The sequence below is a fragment of the Amblyomma americanum genome, chromosome 7 (genome assembly GCF_052857255.1).
Source record: "Amblyomma americanum isolate KBUSLIRL-KWMA chromosome 7, ASM5285725v1, whole genome shotgun sequence".
NCBI classification, from domain to species: domain Eukaryota; kingdom Metazoa; phylum Arthropoda; class Arachnida; order Ixodida; family Ixodidae; genus Amblyomma; species Amblyomma americanum.
The window spans coordinates 116053647-116074017 of NC_135503.1; the positions used below are offsets into that span (position 1 = coordinate 116053647).

Genomic DNA, 20371 nt, shown 5'->3' on the forward strand with positions numbered 1-20371 from the left:
GCTCCATGCTAGGGATGATGGTGAGGTCTTCGCCTTAGCCCTAACTGAGCGCCAGTTGTTGCTCAAGAGACCAGTATAAAAACCATGAGAAACACGAAACACTTAGGAAAGTGCTGACAGGAGGAGTGTTACGACTGTATGAAGCACATAAACGCACGTTCAGCGCCTACGTTGGGCAGGAGTCAATGGTGTCAGCTTCTATTAACGCTACTACAAAACCCCTCTGTTGGTTGGTGAGGAGGGGTGCATGTAAATTGACCCGAAGTCCGAGCAGATTGTGCCAGTAGAACTGATTATTCGCCAGGGTTGCACACTGAACGGTGATACAAAGTGAATACTGATTACTTTATTTACTGCTTCACTTGCAAGTGTCAGGTTACATCAAGGCAGAAATGCTAGCACAAAGAGAAAGCCTTCTGGCTTTGAAGCCCGTTTAGAAATGTAGGCGATCTTGAAGAAATCTTGTCACCTCCACGTGACTCTATCCAGGAAACTTTGAGCATGTTTCGTTCTGCGCAGAAGGGCGAATTGCTGCAGACCTGGGTAAAGGTTGAGAGAATTGTTCAGGTGCAGAAAAACTTTGCCTTAAAATGCAAGCCAAAAGTGATGCGACATCAAGTTTGCACTAACTTGAGCCGGATATCGCTGGTTAACGCTTTGATAAGTAAGTTTCTTGGAAGCGCTTGAAGGTGTCCTTCATGCATTTCTGAAAAACAAACATGACATAGCTGTGGGTGAACCAGTTACAAAAATAGCGCGCTACCATATAATAGCTAGCCTTCGCTGTAAAAAAAGTACCTTAGCTGGTCTGGCGTGTAGCGTTTGGAATCGTAGTATTACATGCAGAGATTTTTATCATCGCTCCATTCATCCATATATGAAAGGATGCGAAGCTAATCGCTTGTTTGAGCATCTTCGCTGCGTTAGACTAGGAATCTGATGTCTGATAAATATGAAAAATGAAAGAACATGCTAATCGCGCTATGTTTATAAAAATGTACCGAAACTACTTGCCCAAAAAGTTTTCAGCTTTATTTCTGCTTCAGCCGTGGCGTTTAGGCTTGTCTGAAATGCGGAGAGTGAGACGCAATAGTTGGTTAAACGCAGAACAAATACTGTAATGGTTTAAATTGGCTGACAAAAAGGAGCTTGAGGGAGAGATTGTAAGGCTGTACAGTGGGCATTTCTGTTACAAGTAGCACGGACCAGTACTCCCCATGTTTTGGACACCCAAATGCAACAAATAGTACGAATAAAGATTTAATGAGTAGGAGCTCATGTGGTAATTTCCTGGCCTTTGTTCGAAATAGAATCTGGCCATGGTTCCCCCATACAAGAGTCCCCCAGGCCGGATGCCTGCATGTATTAGTTATTCTGTAGTTTTTTCATGCGCCTAATGCTAATCTTTTCATTATATATTGTGCGAATTGAACTTCTCACCTCATCATACATCCGAGCTTTCAAGCATAGATGTGGAGCGATTGGCCCTTCTACAGGTTAAATACTACTTCATTCGTTGAATATGTCCAAAGTGCCGTGTTTTTATTACATAAAGGCGGCCGTCAGCCCCAGAAACAAAAAAAAAAAATATAGAAACATTCCCTTGGTTTTGGTCGCTATTAACTTCGTTCTTATTTACGTCTTCTCTTGTCTGGTCAACTGTTTTTATTACGACCGCTTTTCTCATACATTTTCCTTTGACTTCGTGTTTAAACCCGCACACCATTATCGCGATCAACCTTACCCTAAAATATTTAAGCTTTCGTCCCCTCGGAATGTAATATTCTTTTATTTTTACAGTAACTAACAACGTCTATTCTGGCTTTTAGGCACTATAAAGCCCAACTTTCGCCTTCACAATTATCTGCGTGGAGCATATCGTTCTGAGACCCAATAACATTACCATGCGATACACGTGCGTTATACCTGCGAGGATCAACTCTACCTGATCACTGATTAGTTTACAATAATATAAATTTTATTTGAGCATTGCCTTCCACAGTTTACATTCTTAAAGGTTGTAGTAGTGGTGCCAATAAAGGACAATCCTCTGTCAGTAGTACTAAATAACATGACAAATCACATATTTTCTGAACTACAAGTAACGCAGTAAAAACTTATTTCTTTTTTTATTATGGTTTGGTTATGGTTTTATGGGGTTTAACGTCCCAAAGAGACTGAGGCTAGCGAGTGACGTCGTAGTGAAGTACACGAGCCTAAAGCATATCGCCTCCATTGAAATGCGACCGCGGCGGCCGGGTCAGCAGCCGAGCACCACAGCCACTAAGCCACCGGGCCGGCGTTTTTTTATCAATCGTTTATGGAAGTTTTTCGGCCTGCTTTGATGTACTGAACTGCTAAAGAATGAATGCTCAATGCCTTGCGTTGTAGTTTTTGATGACTCAAAATCAATTCAGAACCTGGCGCTGTCACCTCTTGCTCTATTTTGTAACCTCAAAGCTTACGCAATAGAAGAGAAAAATCAAGAGATTAAGGAACAGATGAAAACATCACGTTCATCGCCGCGATAAGCGAGACTTTTGCTGCATATTTATGTACCTTAGTAAGTGTACTTCGGCTGATGTGTATAAGGAGGAGCTAGGATAGGATATATGAAGAAGTTCTCTGCTTGCGTTGTTGCACAAATAATTCACGCCTAAAAAGGGAATAAAGGGTTTCTTGTTAACCTCGACTTTTACGATGCACCAGGCTTGCAAAGAGAGGGCATCATGTTGCGCTTACCGACTCTGAAACTATTTCGCAGTTCTACCTTTATGTCACAGTGTTCTGAGAATACCTGCACTTCTTTGTATGACACAGAGTGGAAATCTACAGACAAGAGGTGGTGGTTTAGCTCCTGGAAATTTCGGTTACTTTAATGGTTTCACAGAGAGAGAGAAAGAGAGAGAGAGAGAGAAACGTTTAATGGATAGAATGTTTGGGTGGGCCCTCATACGAGGAGCCCATTGGCTTTTACCGCCGCTCTTGGCCGGTTCACCAGCGAAAGCTTTTCCTCCGAATGTGAACTGGAGAGCGCCGCCTCCCAGTCCTCAGTTGTTGGGCTATTCATTCTTTGTATAGCTAGGTTTTTCTGGCAGTTCCATACCTTATGGTATAAGTGAGCAACCTCACCGCAGAAGGCGCACTGCGGATCGTACGAATTTGGAAACCTATAGCTGCATTTCACAGGATTTATTTAAGTATTCGATTGCAATTTCCTTAAAATGACCCCTCGCTCTCTGTTTACTTTTTTGTGCGGCTCAGCGTATGCTTTCCTGGTTAATCTCAAATGTTGGAGTAAATGCCTATAGCTTAATATTGGTTCAGATTAATTATACTCCTGCCAATGGTGGGGGACCCGGCGTAATAGCGCGCGGGAATCGGAGTGAGCGCCCTTGTTTCGAGCATCGCCAGAGTGGCCTGCAGTCCATATGACGGTGGATTGAAAGTCTATATCTTCTTTCGTTCTGAGTATTCTGTTTGCGTGTTTACCAATATTTCCTCTTGTATAGGTACAACATGCTGTCTGGGAGTCCGTAATAACACGCGAGACCTTCCTGGAAACCATAGCCAAAGATATCGCCACTTCCTCAGCCTGGGCGATTCTCTGGCATCGAATTGATGCCCATTAGCTAATTTCCCTTGCGCATCCGAGCATGCTATCGTTGATATCCCGTTGACTGCTCCTGCCACGTCCATGTAAATTGCCTCTTCAATCGCGCCCCACGTTCTGCTGATAGCGTTCGCACTAGCCTTCCTTCTTTTCTTATGATATTCGGGGTGCATATTTCTCGGAATGGGCTGCACCTCCATCTTGCTTGTAAGCTGATCTCCCAAGCCCGCTCTGTCCTCCGTAGACTAAAGGCATGGGAGCCTTAGTCTACCGAGTACGTCCCTTCCTGTCCTGCTTCCTGACAATCGTATCCTCTGCGATATCGAATGGCTTTCAGTAATTTCATCCACAGTATTGTGAATGCCCATGTGCAGTAATCCTTCTGTTCTTGCGTTGATCGGAATACCAAGAGTTCTTTTATATATTTTGCGTATTATGAAGTCCAGCTTGTTCTTCTCACTTTCATTACATATCAGATAAGGTGCAGTTTAAGCTATCCTGCTAGCAATAAAAGCCCGTATTAACTTTATATTTTCTTTTCCTTCAATTCTATGCTTGTGCTTTGATACCCTACTAATAAGTCTCGCCACCTGCCCTGTTGTTGCCTGCAGTTGCCTAATCACTTCTGCGTTGTTGCCCTTGGCGTCTATTAGCAAATCTATGGTTTTCGCAAGTGGCACCTCTTGAACTAGTGCTCGCCCCCCCCCCCCCCCCCCCCCGCACACACTAATACTACAGCAGGGTCACAGTTTACTTTCTTACTAAATATTAGTAAGTCTAATTGGTTGGGTGCGCATTGGAGTCCACAGCTATTAGCGTATTCTTGCACGGCGTCCGCCGCACATTGTAGTCTTTCCTGCATGCTCCCAATTGACCCTACGGAGGTTCAAAACGTAATGTCGCCAGCATACAGTGCGTGTCTGACACCCTGTATGCTGTCCCAATAGTACAATGATGAAGAGCAAAGGGGACAGCACTGCCCCCTGCTGTGGGCCCCTCCTTCCAAGACGCGCGAACTCCGACTTGACTTCTCCGACACTGAGCCTAACTCTTCGGTTCGAAATTCTTTGATATAATTATACGTCCTTACACCACAATTGCAGTCCTCTAAATTTTCGAGTATGATATCATGTTTTACATTGCCAAAAGCACCTTCGAGGTCTAATGCTAGAATTGCCCTGGTCGGATAGCTTTTAGGTTTGTCGGTTATTTCTTCTTTTAGCTGTAAAACTATATCCTGAGTCTAAAGCTTTGGTCTGAACCCGATCATCGTGTTTGAGTCTCAGGTTTATTCCTGCAGCTCGTGTTGCAGTTTCGTTTACTTTCATGCCGTCTTCGATCCCTGCAGCGACGAGTGGAATATGTTGCTGCGTTAATTTGTGTAATAGTTTATATACTGGTAATAGTTTTTTCACTCCTTAAATGTCTCATAAGCCAGTACGTCTGTTATCCCTGCCTGAACTAGCCTATTTTCTTCCTCGTTGATTTCAATTCAAAAGCGTTGGTGGCATGAGTACCATTTGATATGCTGTGAAGATGGGACTCCGTGGAGTTATTAAGGGTAGACGCCGGTCTTGAAATGAATATTTTTATTATTAAATAATTCATCATGTAATTAATCGTGTATTTGTATGTGTCCTTCCTCTTTTAAAATATATATTTCGTTTAAGTATATCTCATTAGTTCCAATATTATAGGAAAATAACAGAAGATTACTTAGTTAAATTCTTACGGGTTAAGACACTTTCTTTGTACATTTCTTTGGCTTCGATTGAAATCAGGCTGTAGCCAGGGTGACCTGTCGTCTGTAGCTATGCTAATTATATTGTTTTTTTTGAAGTACATCGCCGTATAAAAATGTTAAATATTGTCCAAGCAATTATTATGAAGTATAGTTAGGCGACATTATGGGCCACATGACTCGAAATATTTGATTAGGCCAAACAAAAACAGCATAGCTGCACAATTAAAGTTCTTTCTTAATTCAATGGTTAAGGTCATTTGAAATTGCACCATGAAAACGCAATAAAATTCCGTAAGGCTGGTTAGTCCCTTTGGCAAAAAACACGAAGCTGAGGAAATCCCATAGCAGGTGTGCGCGCCAGCCATTTGGAGGTCGTTTCAGAGACCTCAAAAAACAGCGGAATGCGGACGTTCCAAAAATATTTCACAGTGCTGAGTATTACCAGGTAGTGGGGAAGGGGTCCACTTTTCAAACAAAAGTAATATGGCGGCCATCGGGGACGCTGTCCTGGGAAGCGAAAGGCGTGAAGTCTGCCCGTATTTAGGTCCGAGATCACCATTTGCAGGCTTTGTCGACGAGAAATATGTAGATATTTTAGTAGTTAGAGCTCGAATTTACACACTCAACCTTTTTAGGCAGGTACTTTAGAGTGTATTGATCTCGAATATGACATTCATGCAAAATAAAATTTTCTCATTTTTTGATCATTTCAAGACTCACGTGCCCACTTAAACGTGCTTCAACGTAGAGAAAAACCAAATATTGTTGTGGACAAAATAACTCGAGAAAAGTGATAGGCAGGAGAGGAGGTACTCTGAGGACACCTGGGAGAGCGAAATCAAAGAGGCATTTTAGTATTTCTCAAGACGCGCGAGAGATGGCGAGACATACAAAGCCTAAGTAAAGTTTCCAAATTAAGCTGTTTCTAATACTGCTATCCATTAGGAGGAACTCCACAGTGGCGATCAATGGTTCCTAATTATTCCCTCCTCTCTTTTTTTTTTGCGCTGGCCCCTTGATAGCCAGCTGTTACTCGTCATGCAAAATACGGCACATGCTAATCCGGCAACATCGACCTTTTCAGACTACGTGTTGGCGCAGTGCTCGCCCGTCCAGACTGCGTGGTCGTCCATTACGCAGTCTTTTGGCCGAATCAGTATCAGTATCAGAAAGGGCGCTACAGACATCTAGTTTTGAGTGCATGCTTTCTTCTTTAAAATGATGCGTTAGACATTGGAATGCATGGATTATCGCGTGGAATTCGTCTGCGACCGCTAAATAATTAGTAATTGAATTTCTTCTCTCAAGCTGTTTCGGTTTCGTCAAACAAACGATGGCTTGACGTGCAGTTCAACTTGTTGTCACGTGAGCAGAAAAAACTGCAATATAAACGCTGATACATCAGATTTAAAGCGCTACTGTACTTAAACCAGACTGCTTCAAGAAATAGAACTACAGCAAACGATAGATCCCCGCCGCGGTGGCTCAGTGGTTAGGGGGCTCGACTACTGATCCGGAGTTCCCGGGTTCGAACCCGACCGCGGCGGCTGCGTTTTTATGGAGGAAAAACGCTAAGGCGGCCGTGTGTTGTGCGATGTCAGTGCACGTTAAAGATCCCCAGGTGGTCGAAATTATTCCGAAGCCCTCCACTACGGCACCTCCTTCTTCTTTTATTCTTTCACTCCCTTCCTTATCCCTTCCCTTACGGCGCGGTTCAGGTGTCCAACGATATATGAGACAGATACTGCGCCATTTCCTTTCCCCAAAAACCTATTATTATTATTATTATTATTATTATTATTATTATTATTATTATTATTATTATTATTATTATTATTATTATTATTATTATTATTATTATTATTATTATTATTATTATTATTATTAAACGATAGATCAGTAGTTATATTGCCCTTTTCTGTTGGGCCTGAAGTGACTTAAAGTTCAACGCGTCATAGCCATGGTTTGGGGGGTAAAACCGAAACCCAAACATTGTCCAGAAGAAAATTTAAAATTTTTTAACGGTCGTTGGCGAACACCATGGGATGCTTCATACTAATGCATCGTTTGAACATAGAGAACAAAAAAGCAAAAATTTGGTGGCTATGTCCTTTCATGGATAACGATAGTGGAGTGGGGTGGCGGAAGGTCATGGGGAGGGATGGAGGGGATTGCGGCATGGAGCAAAAGCTTTGGCCGGTAACATCGTGGCATTGGTCCTTGTCGGCGAGAGCCACAACTGAATGCGCGAACGAAACATGCAAGGCACTTGATGGCGAATAAAACCAAGTTGCCTGAGAATGAATTAAAGAAGCAAGCGCCTTAGATATTCCAGGGGTGACGCCTGCCAGCCCTGCTTACACATGCCGCCGGCGCCGTCACTGAATTCCGCTTTTGCAGAATTACCGCTGCAGACCATGATTACCTGCCCGCTTATTGCATGATTATCGCTTCAGAAAATAGTTTTGCATCATTTTTTGGATAAGAGTGGCCAAAAATACAAAAAAAAATTGTTTATAAAGATTTTCGCGCTTCTTGGAGCATTTCTTTCTGTTTTTGTGCAAGAATTAATGGCATTGCTGACCAATATGGGGCCGTAGGGCGTTGCCACAACCCCCTCTTGATTGAGTGGCACTGAAGGCGGTCAAATACGAATGCTATTCCTTCCCTGGAATGTCAGTCCCCTCAAGCGTCCTGTCAACCAGAGAGTGTATTAGGAGTAATACTAACTCAACGCTATTTCGCTTCGTGTGACTTATGCATCGGGCTGCCTGCAAAGCATAAGAATGACACTAATTGCGCCAGTTTTAGCAGAGGTGGTGATGCGTTTCTTGTTTCGAAATGTTTTGAATTCGCCATTTTTACTATTTTTGTTTGCTGCAGCGGGACATAGACAAGTAATGAATCAACTCCATGACATAAGCGACAGAGCTAAAAAGAATTTTGACATCTTTGAAAATTGGCATTTCCAGCTTAAAGTGGCCTGGAGTCGACAGTACTTACGTACGCAGAAGGAGAACGCTTGAAGATGCAGTCATAGTACTAGAACGAGAATAAGGAGGATTGGACGTTAGGTGTTTTGTGTGCCAGTCTTGCGAACGTTGTTCTTGAAGTGAGTATAACCACGTTTCGGCTGCCCTTTTTGACATTAGCCGCGTTACTTAATGAGCGGCACAGCGCATATTCTTAGATAGCGTAGGATCGAGCTTTCGGCACGCTCTCTCTCTGACAGCACAAACCCGCATACTTGCAACTGGTATGCAGAAAATGTATTACATGACCTTGTATAAACGCATCCCGAAATAGACATTTGACTATAGAGTTGGGCTTGCTGAAGCCACTACCTTTTCCATTTGCCATAAATGACGCCTGAGTTGAGACAGATTATAGTTTTACACAGTGTGACGGGGACACTATAATTGTTATTTACTTGCAGCCAGGCGAGCTTGAACGACTTGGGAAAGACGGGCTTGGGAAAGGTTCGCTAAGGTTCCTGTAAAGTTTCTTTGATGGTTCGCCGAAGTTCTGGCATGGGAGGTGCTGTGACTATATATAAAAACCAATGCATGGTTTCTAAAAATGTCTTGCAGACAGAAGATCTTAATGTGTATGAGAATGGTTTATTTGCAGACAGCGATGGCAAATAGGGTGCTTTTGTATTCTGCGATAAATGAGTAGAATTTCAAAAGACTTCCGGAGATGCCGTGGAGACAGCCACTTCTGTTTTCGTTCGCTCATTTCCAGCTGCTCCAGTTTGCACTGCGGAGGATAAGCCCGATGCTCCATCAGTGCAGCTGTGACTCCAAATGCACGCCTTGTGGATGTGGTCTAGCACGAGAATATCCAAAGCTCATAGCGTACACATGCTGGAACAGTCAACGCACAGGTTTTGCCTGCGTCGTATGTAGGGAAAGCGGCGGCATGTTTCGAACAGACACTGATGATAGAAATGCTTGAAGCTGCAAGCGTTGATGAAAGGGTGACACTATGAGATAAAACTGCATACGTAGTATCATGCTAAGATTTCAAACGATATGCACCTTAAATGTAATATGGAAGTTATGCATCCGCCCAGGACATACTTTTCAACGTTCGGTGCTTGTATGCAATGTAAAGAAAGTTGCGCGAAAAAAGGGTGTGCGTCAATATGCGCGGGCAGTGTGGGTTAAAGAAACAATGTGCTGTTTTCTTCCGCGTTACTCGAGGTGCACTGTTCACGTGAATTCCGGCAGCTTTAAACTCGAGACTAAATTAAAGCAGTACCTCTCCGCAAATTGGACAATTGCTCACCTCAGCTACGTGTGTGGGGTCGTTGCAGATCAGATCGGGGTTCACGTCAGGCACGCATCCGGTCGTATTGTAGATTTGAGTGTAGGTCTGGAAGACAGAAAGGGCTGAGTTATCGTGAAGATAACTTATGTCGAAGACAACACGGAAGATTTGTTGGGAATCCCCAGTAGCCTATTAGCAAAATTGAACCCTGCGATAAAAAGTTAGGAGTCAGAGCTAAGGCAGGAACGGCGAGGGTGGGATATCCCGGCTCGACGAGCTGTAGACAGTTTCGAACCATCGGGACCAGTCAATGCTATTCAATCAATTCTATTCAATCCTCATCCCCGCTGCGCCCCTTCCAGATGCTGGTTACAGTGGTTGCCTGGGGTCGCTTTAGCCGACAGTGTAGAGCGAGGTGAAGGACAAAGAATAACCTCACAGTCAGAAGGGAATAGGGACATCATTCCAGGAATCACTCGCTCTGAGTGCTTCTATTCAGATTTTAGGTTATGTGTGCTCATTTAATAGGAACTTGAATGGACATCTGAAACAGCAATGTCTGTTATGCATCGTGGACGTGGCCGAACATTTAGCAGCGGAAGAGGCCTTTTTTCTACTCGCTTACCTGTGCAAAGCATGCAACGGCTGCTTAAAGGTAGCGCTATCACGAGGCACACTGTAAGACAGGAGATTAGGGGGGGGGGTGAGGGGTTGGCACCGGTGAACAATTGGCATGCTAGCCTCGTAAAGCCTCTCTCTTACTCCACCTACTGCACCGTCGAATCTACTCCACCTTGGGGGATTCTCCTAAACTTTTCACGGAGCTAGGGACCCTATCGGAAAGCGTACGATATGTGCATGTTGCACGTGGGTCGAAGATTACCCCCTCTCCTCCCCCTTAGTATGTGTAGTATGTGCAGCTGTTAACACACAGGCATGTCGTTGGCAGAGTTAGGGCTCCCTGCGCTTTGCCCCAAAGCAGCTCCAGTTTTGCCGCGTGCCGCTTCCCGTCGTCAACGTAGCTCAACATTCCACCGCCGTCCATCCCCACCGCACCGCCGGCAGGACGGACATAGAGGCACCCTAGCGAGAGGCGCTCGATAAGTGCGTGTAGCCCGTAGATGGCGATGGATGGTGGGGATCGGAAGAAGCCGGCGCGGTGTACTCTGATACGTCGGTGAAAACGGGCGTGCAGCCGAATGGGAGCTGCTGTGATTGAAGCCGTGTGGGAACCGTTACTCTGCCAAATAAATGTGTGTCCTAACAGCTGTATACTTCACATACTAAGCAGGAGGTGATCTTTAACCACATCCGATGCTTTTAGTGCGAAAGCAGTCGTACGTTTATCTATCACACCTACCAAGAATCTTGTCACCGTATTTACGTGCGTTCTTTCGATCTTGTGCCGTTGCCTATCAACCCGAGTTACTACCCGAGCTTACCCGAGCTACTCGGGAGTACTCGGATAAGCTCGGGTAAGTTCGGAGGAGCGTTGCACCAGCTGCGCGAGGAGTTGTTCGGGAAGAGGAACATGGCTCGCGCAATCCCTACCGGTGGCTGCGATAGAAGCAGCTACCTGGTGCAGTAGCGCAGCTGGTAGCTGTATGAGGGCCCTCAGCCATCAATGAATGTTAAGCAGAGAATGACCAATTCTGCATATATATGCATAAACCATATCGCGTCATACCTTTAAGGCGGTGTGTAACAGTGTGTAACAGGTGTGTAACAGGTGTAAGGTGTGTAACAGTACCGAGACTATTCTGGTGATCTGTTATGAAGATATTGTACATATTTGTTATTTCATGCATTCTCTTGTTATTGTTTTACTGCTGCCTGTCATCGCCGTGCCAGGCCGCTACGGGAGATGGGAGCTTTGTCAAGCCGCGTGCGCGGCTTTTTTTCCTTTCTCCTCAGCCATTGTACATGATTGAAATAAATGCAAAATGAAATGAAATGAAATGAGCTCAAGCGTTCCCTCCAATAGGGGATGTTCAAAATTCCGCAAGTGCCCTTTCCAGCATAACTATATATGTTGTCCAAAAGTTGTTTGTTTGGTTCTTCCAAAATACGTTTCTTACAGTCTATTCCCATCCTTTGCGCCTGTCCTGTAGTCCAAGCACGTTTTTTTTATATTAAATCGGCCATCTTGTGTTTGGCAGTAAAGTTACGTGGGAAAGCGCACTAGTGGAAATTTGAATGCCCCCTTTTTCACCTATACTCAGTTTAACTACGCGAAACCCTGACCATTTTTTTAAGAACTCAGGTTAGTATGCAGAGATTTTCTTGACATTTCTGAGCTACGTTAATTCCCTCACTCCAGCTCAAGGCCTTTTTACAGTTAACTGAAGAAGAGATGGTTTCGGAAGCCCTTCAGTACCTGAGTGCTAACTGAGCATACTCTGTTCTTCGGCCGTTTTATGCCAGCTCAAGATTTAGGCGATAAAACTTATGTAGCCATACATCACATAAATACCAAACCGAATTAACGAGAGACAAAGAGCGCATGGTTTCTTGTCGTCCTGTGGCTGAGCTCTGGGTCAACAATGTTGCAGCAAACGTTTGCTTTTCTTCAAAAAAGCTGTAATCGCGATTTTTATTTTCCGTAAAAACGATTATTTGGCTATATTTGGCGTGTTGATGCTTGTTCGGCGGCAAAACAGGCATTTACTGCTGAGATAATTGTTTAACCGCTTTCGCGCCTATAAGCTCCAAGCACAGAGAAAATCCTCTCAGATCCAAGCTACCTTTTTCTGAACTTCGCAGCTTCTTGCTCGTTCTGTTTTTATAGAAGTTTATAAAGAGGGCAAGCGGTTTCTATTTATTCCTGAATAGAACTTCTGACAGATGTGTGCCTAATCTAATTAGCTGACTGAAGAATTTAAGCTTTGAATCGATTTGTTAGGTCTTTATCATTGAATTCGAGAACAAGCATAATTGTACTGGTCATTAAAATAGCGTTTAAATAGGTTTCGTGCATGACGCGCGAGTTGCGTTTTTTAATCGTTTTACTCCCTTTTGCATGTCCCCTGTCCCTGAATAGTGTTAGCAAAGATATGGAGGCTAATAAGGAAGCCCGAAGTAATGAGGTACGGGCTTCTCGCTGCCATTCGTGGTAACTGCGAATGCTCTAGGGTGGTCAGTATCACCTAGTATTTCACATACCCTGCAATTCAGGACAAACACTTATTTCAACGGGAAAAAATTATGAGCGCAATTTTTTCATATATTGCAAGCTTTCACTGCAACATTCAATATACCCGCAGATCTCCCGTAAGCAGATTGCATTTTTTCCCATTAATGTTTTTCATTTCAGAAACGTTCCAGGGCCGCTTCGGTGGCTCAGAGATTATGGCGCTCGGCTGCCGACCGAAAAGACGCGGGTTCGATCCCGGCTGCGGCGATCGAATTTTGATGGAGGCGAAATTCAAGAGGCCCGTGTACTGTGCGTTGTCAGTGCACGTCAAAGAACCCCAGGTTCACTACGGCGTCCCTCATAGCCTGAGTGGCTTTGGAACGTTAAACCCCCATAGGCCAAACCAAACCAAACCAGAAACGTTCCTTGTTGTTTTTCCATGGAAGCCATAGCTACTCGATGCGTCTATTGGAAAAACTTTAAACGAAAGATTTTTCTACGCACCGTAAGAATGCACAATTACCTGCAATATTTCCACAAGAGCAATTTAAAATATTCCAATATTCAAAATTTTGTCCAAGAATGCTGGTCATCATTCGCTGAGTTGATGATTACTTCAAAATACGCAATATTTTGTCATCAAAAATCTCATAATGCATCAATTATAATTTAACATGCACCTCTAAGCGTGCGAACCTGCTAGCAGCTCTGGATAGGCAGCAAGCGCTTCTACCGTATACTTCAACATTAGAGGGTTTTCTAACGAAATTTTTGAAGCGAATGCCTAGCGATTTCTCTCACCTTTGTAAGACGACCTTTTGAGCAAGTTGGTTTGCGTTTGGAAACGTAACTGTAGCCTGAACAAAACAACCACAAGGGAATAGACACAAGACATGGACGCTTCCTTGCTCGTAGTCTTACGTGACATCTTTTAGTTGTAAAGGTATCATTACGCTGCCTTTCTGCCCTTGCATCTCTGGCGATTATCATCTTTTAAAATTACTTGCCACAACTACGTGCAAAAAATTATTATGGGGTCACTTCATTTCATCACGTGTGGGGATTACAATAGCAATGCAATCAATGAATTTTATGACAGACCCCAACACCGGGTGTTTCTGGGATGAGGCTCCTGTGTATGGCGATACAGGGGGAGAGAGGGGGGGGGGGGGAGGGAGAGGTAACAGGTAGCACGCACGCGACCTGATGACGTGGTAATTGACTTCGAGCGATCAGCGGATTTTATCACAGACCACAACGCCGAGTTCATTCCGTGATGAGGCTTCTAATGCTGTCTCAATAAAGACAGTAACCGATATCAGCTGGAAATATCTCTATTAAACTAGTGTGGTTTTAGCAAGAAAAAAAGCGCTTACCGAGACCAGCTTCCTTGTGATCTTAGACCTAAAGCAGCCACTGTAGCCTTTCATCAGGGACTTGATCTCACCTGCAGTTTAAGCGATAATCTCAGCTGAGAACACCAACCGTACACGGTTGCTGGTGACCAGTGCACTAAAACTACGTCCCATGCGAGTAAAGTGTCCCGAAGAGGCTATTGTTGTTTTGTGACGCACCTTAGTTGAGCGAAGTTACTGAATAAAGTGAGAGTCTGCTCACCCCTTTCCTTCCAAAACAATTCCTAGGCTTTATTCTCCAACTATGCAAAACAGTTTAGGCTCTGGCAATTAACCAGCGCTGACCGGCAGTAAGTTTAGTCAAACAAACTTTCCTTCAGTGTCAACGACTTCATCAGTCGTTGTAATAGTCAAGTCCAGAAACGCCGAGTGTTCATTCTAAGCGTTCGAAAGCGGCGAACATGAGATTAACACGGGAGTTTATCTTTGATTGGGTTGAACGAAACAATGGCAGAGTGTGCTTCTAAAGCGGTGCTTTGCCAAAGCAGTATGTTTTCAGCGTTTTATGCTGAGAAATGTGATCGTTTTTAAAAACGTGACTGCCTGTATTCGACCCGGCGTCATCCTCGTTCTAAGCACCACTCGATCTGTGTTCCTCGCCAGCATAACGGCGAAACCTGGCGGAGCGGCAGGAACTGTCTCCTGCCGCGCTGGCGGTATGGAGCCCCAGCCACCAGTGCTAGGACTAGAAGAAGTGTTTGACCGTTTCCACGTCTTGGGTAACTCCTTGACTAGCAGAACAGCGGTGTTTAAAAGTAGGTTTTTCCGAATAAACTTCAGTTGATTGTCCAGCGCCTTGTTGTGTGTCCTCTCCTTTCTTTTCTATCGTCGCTGCGCACGGCTCCGCAGCCATGAGCCCTGCCCGCATTGTTGATGATTCGTCCCTTGTCTGAGATGAAAATTTCTCGCATGTCTCATAATCTTATTTTACCGATAGCAAACGTGCCTAATTTGATTTGCCTCTTGGAGTACTTTCTAATGATACAAGACAGCTTACGGTTCTCGGGCGTTAATGACACATAAAACTAAGGACATAATTTCGGGGACACGACGAAAAAAAAGCTCATTCCTTAAATATGTTAATAAAGTCGCAAACTAAAGCTAATATAACGGATGACCTAATGAGCTCAGAGACGTACCTGAAGTTTGGGCCTTCTTCATTGTAGTTTTGCTCATGCCATGCTTGACGGAATCATCGCAGAGCAGGAGAGAAGAACCCGCTACTAATACCATGCACGTCGAGAACCACAGTGAAGCTTTGAGGATGTCCCGACGACGTCCCATGATTGCAGCTGCTGGTACGATTCAAAAGAAAGGGCTTCGAATGTGTGGGCAGACCGCTTTTGAAGGAGCCTCTACAAGTGGGCGGATGGCCGGCACGCTATCGAGCAGTTTGGGCCACAGATGAAGAAACAACCGTTTCCTGCTGCCCTTGTGATGCAGCTGCTGAACAAGCCACATGCCGCCTAACAGTGCAAACAATCATCTCCGTCAGCTGGCACACAGTGCGTACGCTTCATCCGATTACTGGCAGAAAAGTATTCGACAGAGGGCAGATGCAATGGTGACGAAAGCTTGCAGTTGTTATTGAGGGATCTTGTGTTATTGAAGCAGCGTCGTAAGGTTTTCGTGCCCGTTCAGGTTTAATTAATACAAAGAACGTGGCTGTTTACTTCAATCACTCACATTAAACCGCTAAGAAAGTTATGAAAAGCTATTCTGGAGATGGTTATCGCTCTTATGGTATATCTGAGGTTTTCTTTCAAGCGGCGATTCGTTGCACGGATGGTATCTTAGAGTCTTCTGAATGCTAGCTTCCTAGCGAACATACATCCTGTGGAGATCGGCTGTTTCATCACGCTCTCCCAAACGCACACAGGCAAACGTGAGAGAGCATTGCACAATGAGACATATGTTAACATCACGTTATCTGCACAGTTGAAATTAGCATTAAAAATACCAAAGAAGCCTAGCTGTCATTGAAGAATATTGTTATATTATTCTTGTGAATGATGGAGTAAACAGGCATGAACAAGATGAGAGACGTTGAGTGAGTTTTTTTTCTTACTTTTCCAATCTTTGTTAGCACCTCGCAGTCTTTGTGGATGGTGGCTGTATACCGTACAAATACAGTCCGACCTGTTTTCGATCACACTACTTTATGTTTTAAGACTTAAATTTCTGAGCCCGCTAGTCGTCAGTGTTTTTGTGAGTTTGAGCTTTAACAGGCGAATAAATGTATGTGACGTGCCCTCCCTATATAGTAGTACCGATTATCGCCTGGGTTTTTCATGAAACCAACACAAGCTTGATAGTGCAGATTCCGTTCTAACGGGCGTCCTCTTGTCTTTCAGGCATTAAATTTGCAACTATTCACAAAGGAAACAAGGTAATGTTTTGCTCTTGTGGAGGCTTCAGTGCGCACGATGGCGTTTTATTATGTTCTTTTTATTTAATACTCTTAGGGCCCTGAGGGCGCTGTTTGGAGGAGTCATGTTCTGAGTCAGTGAACCTCGCACGGCTCAAGCGCGATATCTCGCTCTAGTCACGGAAAAACGCAGGTGATTCAAAGTCTTGTGGGGGCTGCGTAGAATGAAGGAATAATCAGAGCATAGGTAGTGTACCGTGCAATATAACTTCACCTGTGGATGGGTGTTCGCTGGGCGACAGCAGATAACTCAAAGAATATTATTTTTTGCTTATTATTTTTGCTTCTGTGAACACGTCAGGAAAATCTCTTCTAAACCCAGACGCGACATCAGTCTATTCATGTTTCCGCAGGAGAAGAGAGGAGAAGACTACCTTTAACAGCAGCAGACGTACTGGTATATATATATATATATATATATATATATATATATATATATATATATATATATATATATATATATATATATATATATATATATATATATATATATATATATATATATATATATATATGCAGACAAGGTAAAGGAAATGAGGGGCCCGTTTGAAAAACTTATGAAGGCAGCCAAGTCTCCGAAACCAAGGTGCATAGGGGAATGTTAATTTTTTGTTATTGTGTTGTGCTTATCAGTGGGATAATATTACTAAGCTTAATCTATCGCTTAAAGAAAGTTACTTATAAAGCAGCAGAAAAAACAACCATGCCGCCGGTGGGATCCGAACCCACGACCTCCGAATATCGCGTCCGGTGCTCTACCAACTGAGCTACGGCGACGGCTGTCCAATATATATATATATATATATATATATATATATATATATATATATATATATATATATATATATATATTGTCACAGTGTTAGCCATTTACTGACGCCGCCATGCGGTGAAACAGCTCCCGCTGGTCCTCTTAGTCTTTCCCGGCTCGTGCGTTGGTTCGCTCACTGTGTCAGCCAGGATAGTCCTGGTGTGCCCTTCTGACCTTTCTTCCGGCCACCTCGGCTTTTCTGCAAGACGTGCCTCAAGGACATGAAAACCAGGAGACTCCTCCATAGCATGTACATTCAGGCGTGTGGGCCTATTTAAGGTTGGGGGGATGTGGGGACCTGCCCTGCAGCCCCCTGAGTTTGCTTTCCCGCGAGGCACCGTGCAGCGGCAGTCTCACCTCGAGGCTGAGCGCATTCCCTTGTCAGTAACATTAACTGGCAAGAGAGGGCGCCAGCATCAGTGTGCAGGAGACTGCCAAAGCCCGCGCGCGGGAGAGGTGGCATGAGGGGCTTCGGCTGGGATCGTCGGCGCGGGCGGACGTGTCGCTCGCGGCTCCGCTCTTCGCCGGCGGGGGGAGGAAGCGACGGGGAGACAGGCTCCCGTACTCGTCCCGTCCGGCCTTCGGAGCATCCCTTGCCCTAGCGCGGGCGAACATTCGCTCGGAACCTTGCTGGTGAGTCGGACGACCTCGATTCATTAGCGTACCGTGTTGCTAGCTGGCGTTATTGTTTCTGTAGCAATAAATGCCTGTTTGTGTCAGCCAGTGTGTCGTTCCTTTGTTCCCCCAGAGCAAGGCCCGCCGTGGTTGGCGAGCGCTCGGTAGCGTACGCGATCACGGGGTGGGGTCAGGGCGGCTTTGAACCGTGCCAGCCGCGATTGAGTCTGGAGAACGTACTTATCTCCCCAAGTCAAACCCCACAATATATATATATATATATATATATATATATATATATATATATATATATATATATATATATATATATATTGATTTAAGGAATCTACTTATAAAGCAGCAGATTTTGCAGCCGTCGCCGTAGCTCAGTTGGTAAGAGCACCGGACGCGACATTCGGAGGTCGTGGGTTCGGATCCCAGCGGCGCAATGGTTGTTTTTTTTTGCTGCTTTATAAGTAGTTTCCTTTAAATCAAAGCTAAATTGAAGTATTTTTCTCCCAGTAATCCACACTATAAATTAAAGAAAAAAAAAGATTACATTCCCCAATGCACCTTGGTTTCGGTGAGTGTTGGCTTCCTTCATGTATTTGTCACACGAGCCCCTCATTTCCCGTAACTTGTCTGCTAATAGCTTAACGAGGGTCTCGGCTCTGGCAGTCTTGATGCCATAGGTAGCATAAGAGGGCTCTCGCACAGTGTCCGCCCTCGCCGTTAGTTCACGTTCCACGTCACACTCGCGGTAATACAGGACGTGCTACGTCCGCCGCTATGGACGAGGGTGGCGCTGGTGAACACTCTCAAGGTTCGCTTACACGCAATAAACATAAATACCCACGAGAGCAGCAGATTGGACAGCCGTCACCGTAGCTCAGTTGGTAAGAGCACCGGACGCGATATTCGGAGGTCGTGGGTTCGGATCCCACCGGCGGCAGGGTTGTTTTTTCTGCTGCTTTATAAGTAGTTTCCTTTAAATCAAAGCTAAATTGAAGTCTTTTCGCCCACTAATCCGCACTATAAATTAAAGAGAAAAAAAGATAACATTCCCCAATGCACCTTGGTTTCGGTGACTGTTGGCTTCCTTCACGTATTTGTCAAACGAGCCCCTCATTTCCCTTAACTTGTCTACTAATATATATATATATATATATATATATATATATATATATATATATATATATATATATATATATATATATATATATATATATATATATAGAAAGATACACGTATTTGGTTGCTAGAGGCAAAATGCAAAGTTGAGAAACGCTTCATTTAGCCAAAGATTTATTGAGAAAGGACAGGTTCTGTCCGAAACGTCGACTCAAAACGAATCTATGGCTAAATGAAGCGTTTCACAACTTTGCATATATATATATATATATATATATATATATATATATATATATATATATATATATATATATATATATATATATATATATATATATATATATATATATATATATATATATATATATATATATATATATATATATATATATATATTAGCAGACAAGGTAAAGTAAATGAGGGGCCCGTTTGACAAACTTATGATGGGAGCCAACAGTCACCAAAACCAAGGTGCATAGGGGAACATTATTTTTTATGTGTTGTGCTTATCAGTGGAATAATATTACTTAGATTAATAAATTGCTTAAAGAAAATTACTTATAAAGCAGCAGAAAAAACAACCATGCCGCCGGTGGGATCCGAACCCACGACCTCCGAAAATCGCGTCCGATGCTCTTATGAACTCTCGTTCTTATATTATTAACCCTCTCGAAGAAATCAAAAGGCTGGTCCAGTTCTCAACACATTCGAGTGCATCCATGCGCCATCTCAAAAATTTCGTCGTATTTAAGCTTTGACCTCGACAAAGGTTTCGAAATTAAGAAGTTAAGAAAAAATTGACGCAAATACCCAAGGATGTGGCTTTGTGCGGGAAAAACTCGGGCCTCGCGTTAGTGATATGCACGGTTCCTTAAAAGCGTGAAAGGTTTAAGTGACTAATATTTTGTATTTATTTCACTAGGGTAACGGTTTGGGCCCATAAAAAAGAATGCACCGTACATTCCTGTGTTCCTATGTCAATCACAACACACAGAAAGTGAGAGCATGATTAGGAAACTACAGGTGCCTGCTGCAGCTTCGCTTTTTTTATGTAATTTTCGTGCTGAGTGCTACTTGTCATAAAGCCCTTTCTTCTCCTTCAATTGACTCTTCTTGTGATTCTTTATAATCAGCCACAATACAGCAGAAACATGATCCCTCGCATAAATATATAATTTCCTGCAAAAGAAAGCACAATTTGCATTCGAG

General features: G+C 43.8%; 1 protein-coding gene across 1 annotated transcript; it reads right to left on the minus strand.

Annotated features, from left to right (window-relative positions):
* Positions 1 to 376: 376 nt before the first annotated feature.
* Positions 377 to 15463, minus strand: LOC144097405 (uncharacterized). Its single transcript, XM_077630133.1, has 7 exons — positions 15317 to 15463; positions 14139 to 14209; positions 9648 to 9734; positions 8361 to 8399; positions 1015 to 1065; positions 631 to 706; positions 377 to 539 (listed from the first exon to the last, which is right to left on the minus strand). Exons 1-6 carry the CDS (start codon positions 15459 to 15461, stop codon positions 650 to 652), a joined length of 450 nt encoding a protein of 149 aa, XP_077486259.1. The 5' UTR covers positions 15462 to 15463; the 3' UTR covers positions 377 to 539; positions 631 to 649.
* Positions 15464 to 20371: the final 4908 nt, after the last annotated feature.

What these genes read in the sequence shown, in the direction of transcription:
- LOC144097405 (XM_077630133.1), bottom strand. Translation starts at nt 15,461, where the DNA reads ATGGGACGTCGTCGGGACATCCTCAAAGCTTCACTGTGGTTCTCGACG. An exon ending in ACCCCACACACGTAGCTGAG is followed by an intron (nt 8,400 to 9,647) that starts GTGAGCAATTGT and finishes TTCTCGTTCTAG; the next exon opens with TACTATGACTGCATCTTCAA. An exon ending in TAAAGCTGAAAACTTTTTGG is followed by an intron (nt 707 to 1,014) that starts GCAAGTAGTTTC and finishes TTTGTTTTTCAG; the next exon opens with AAATGCATGAAGGACACCTT.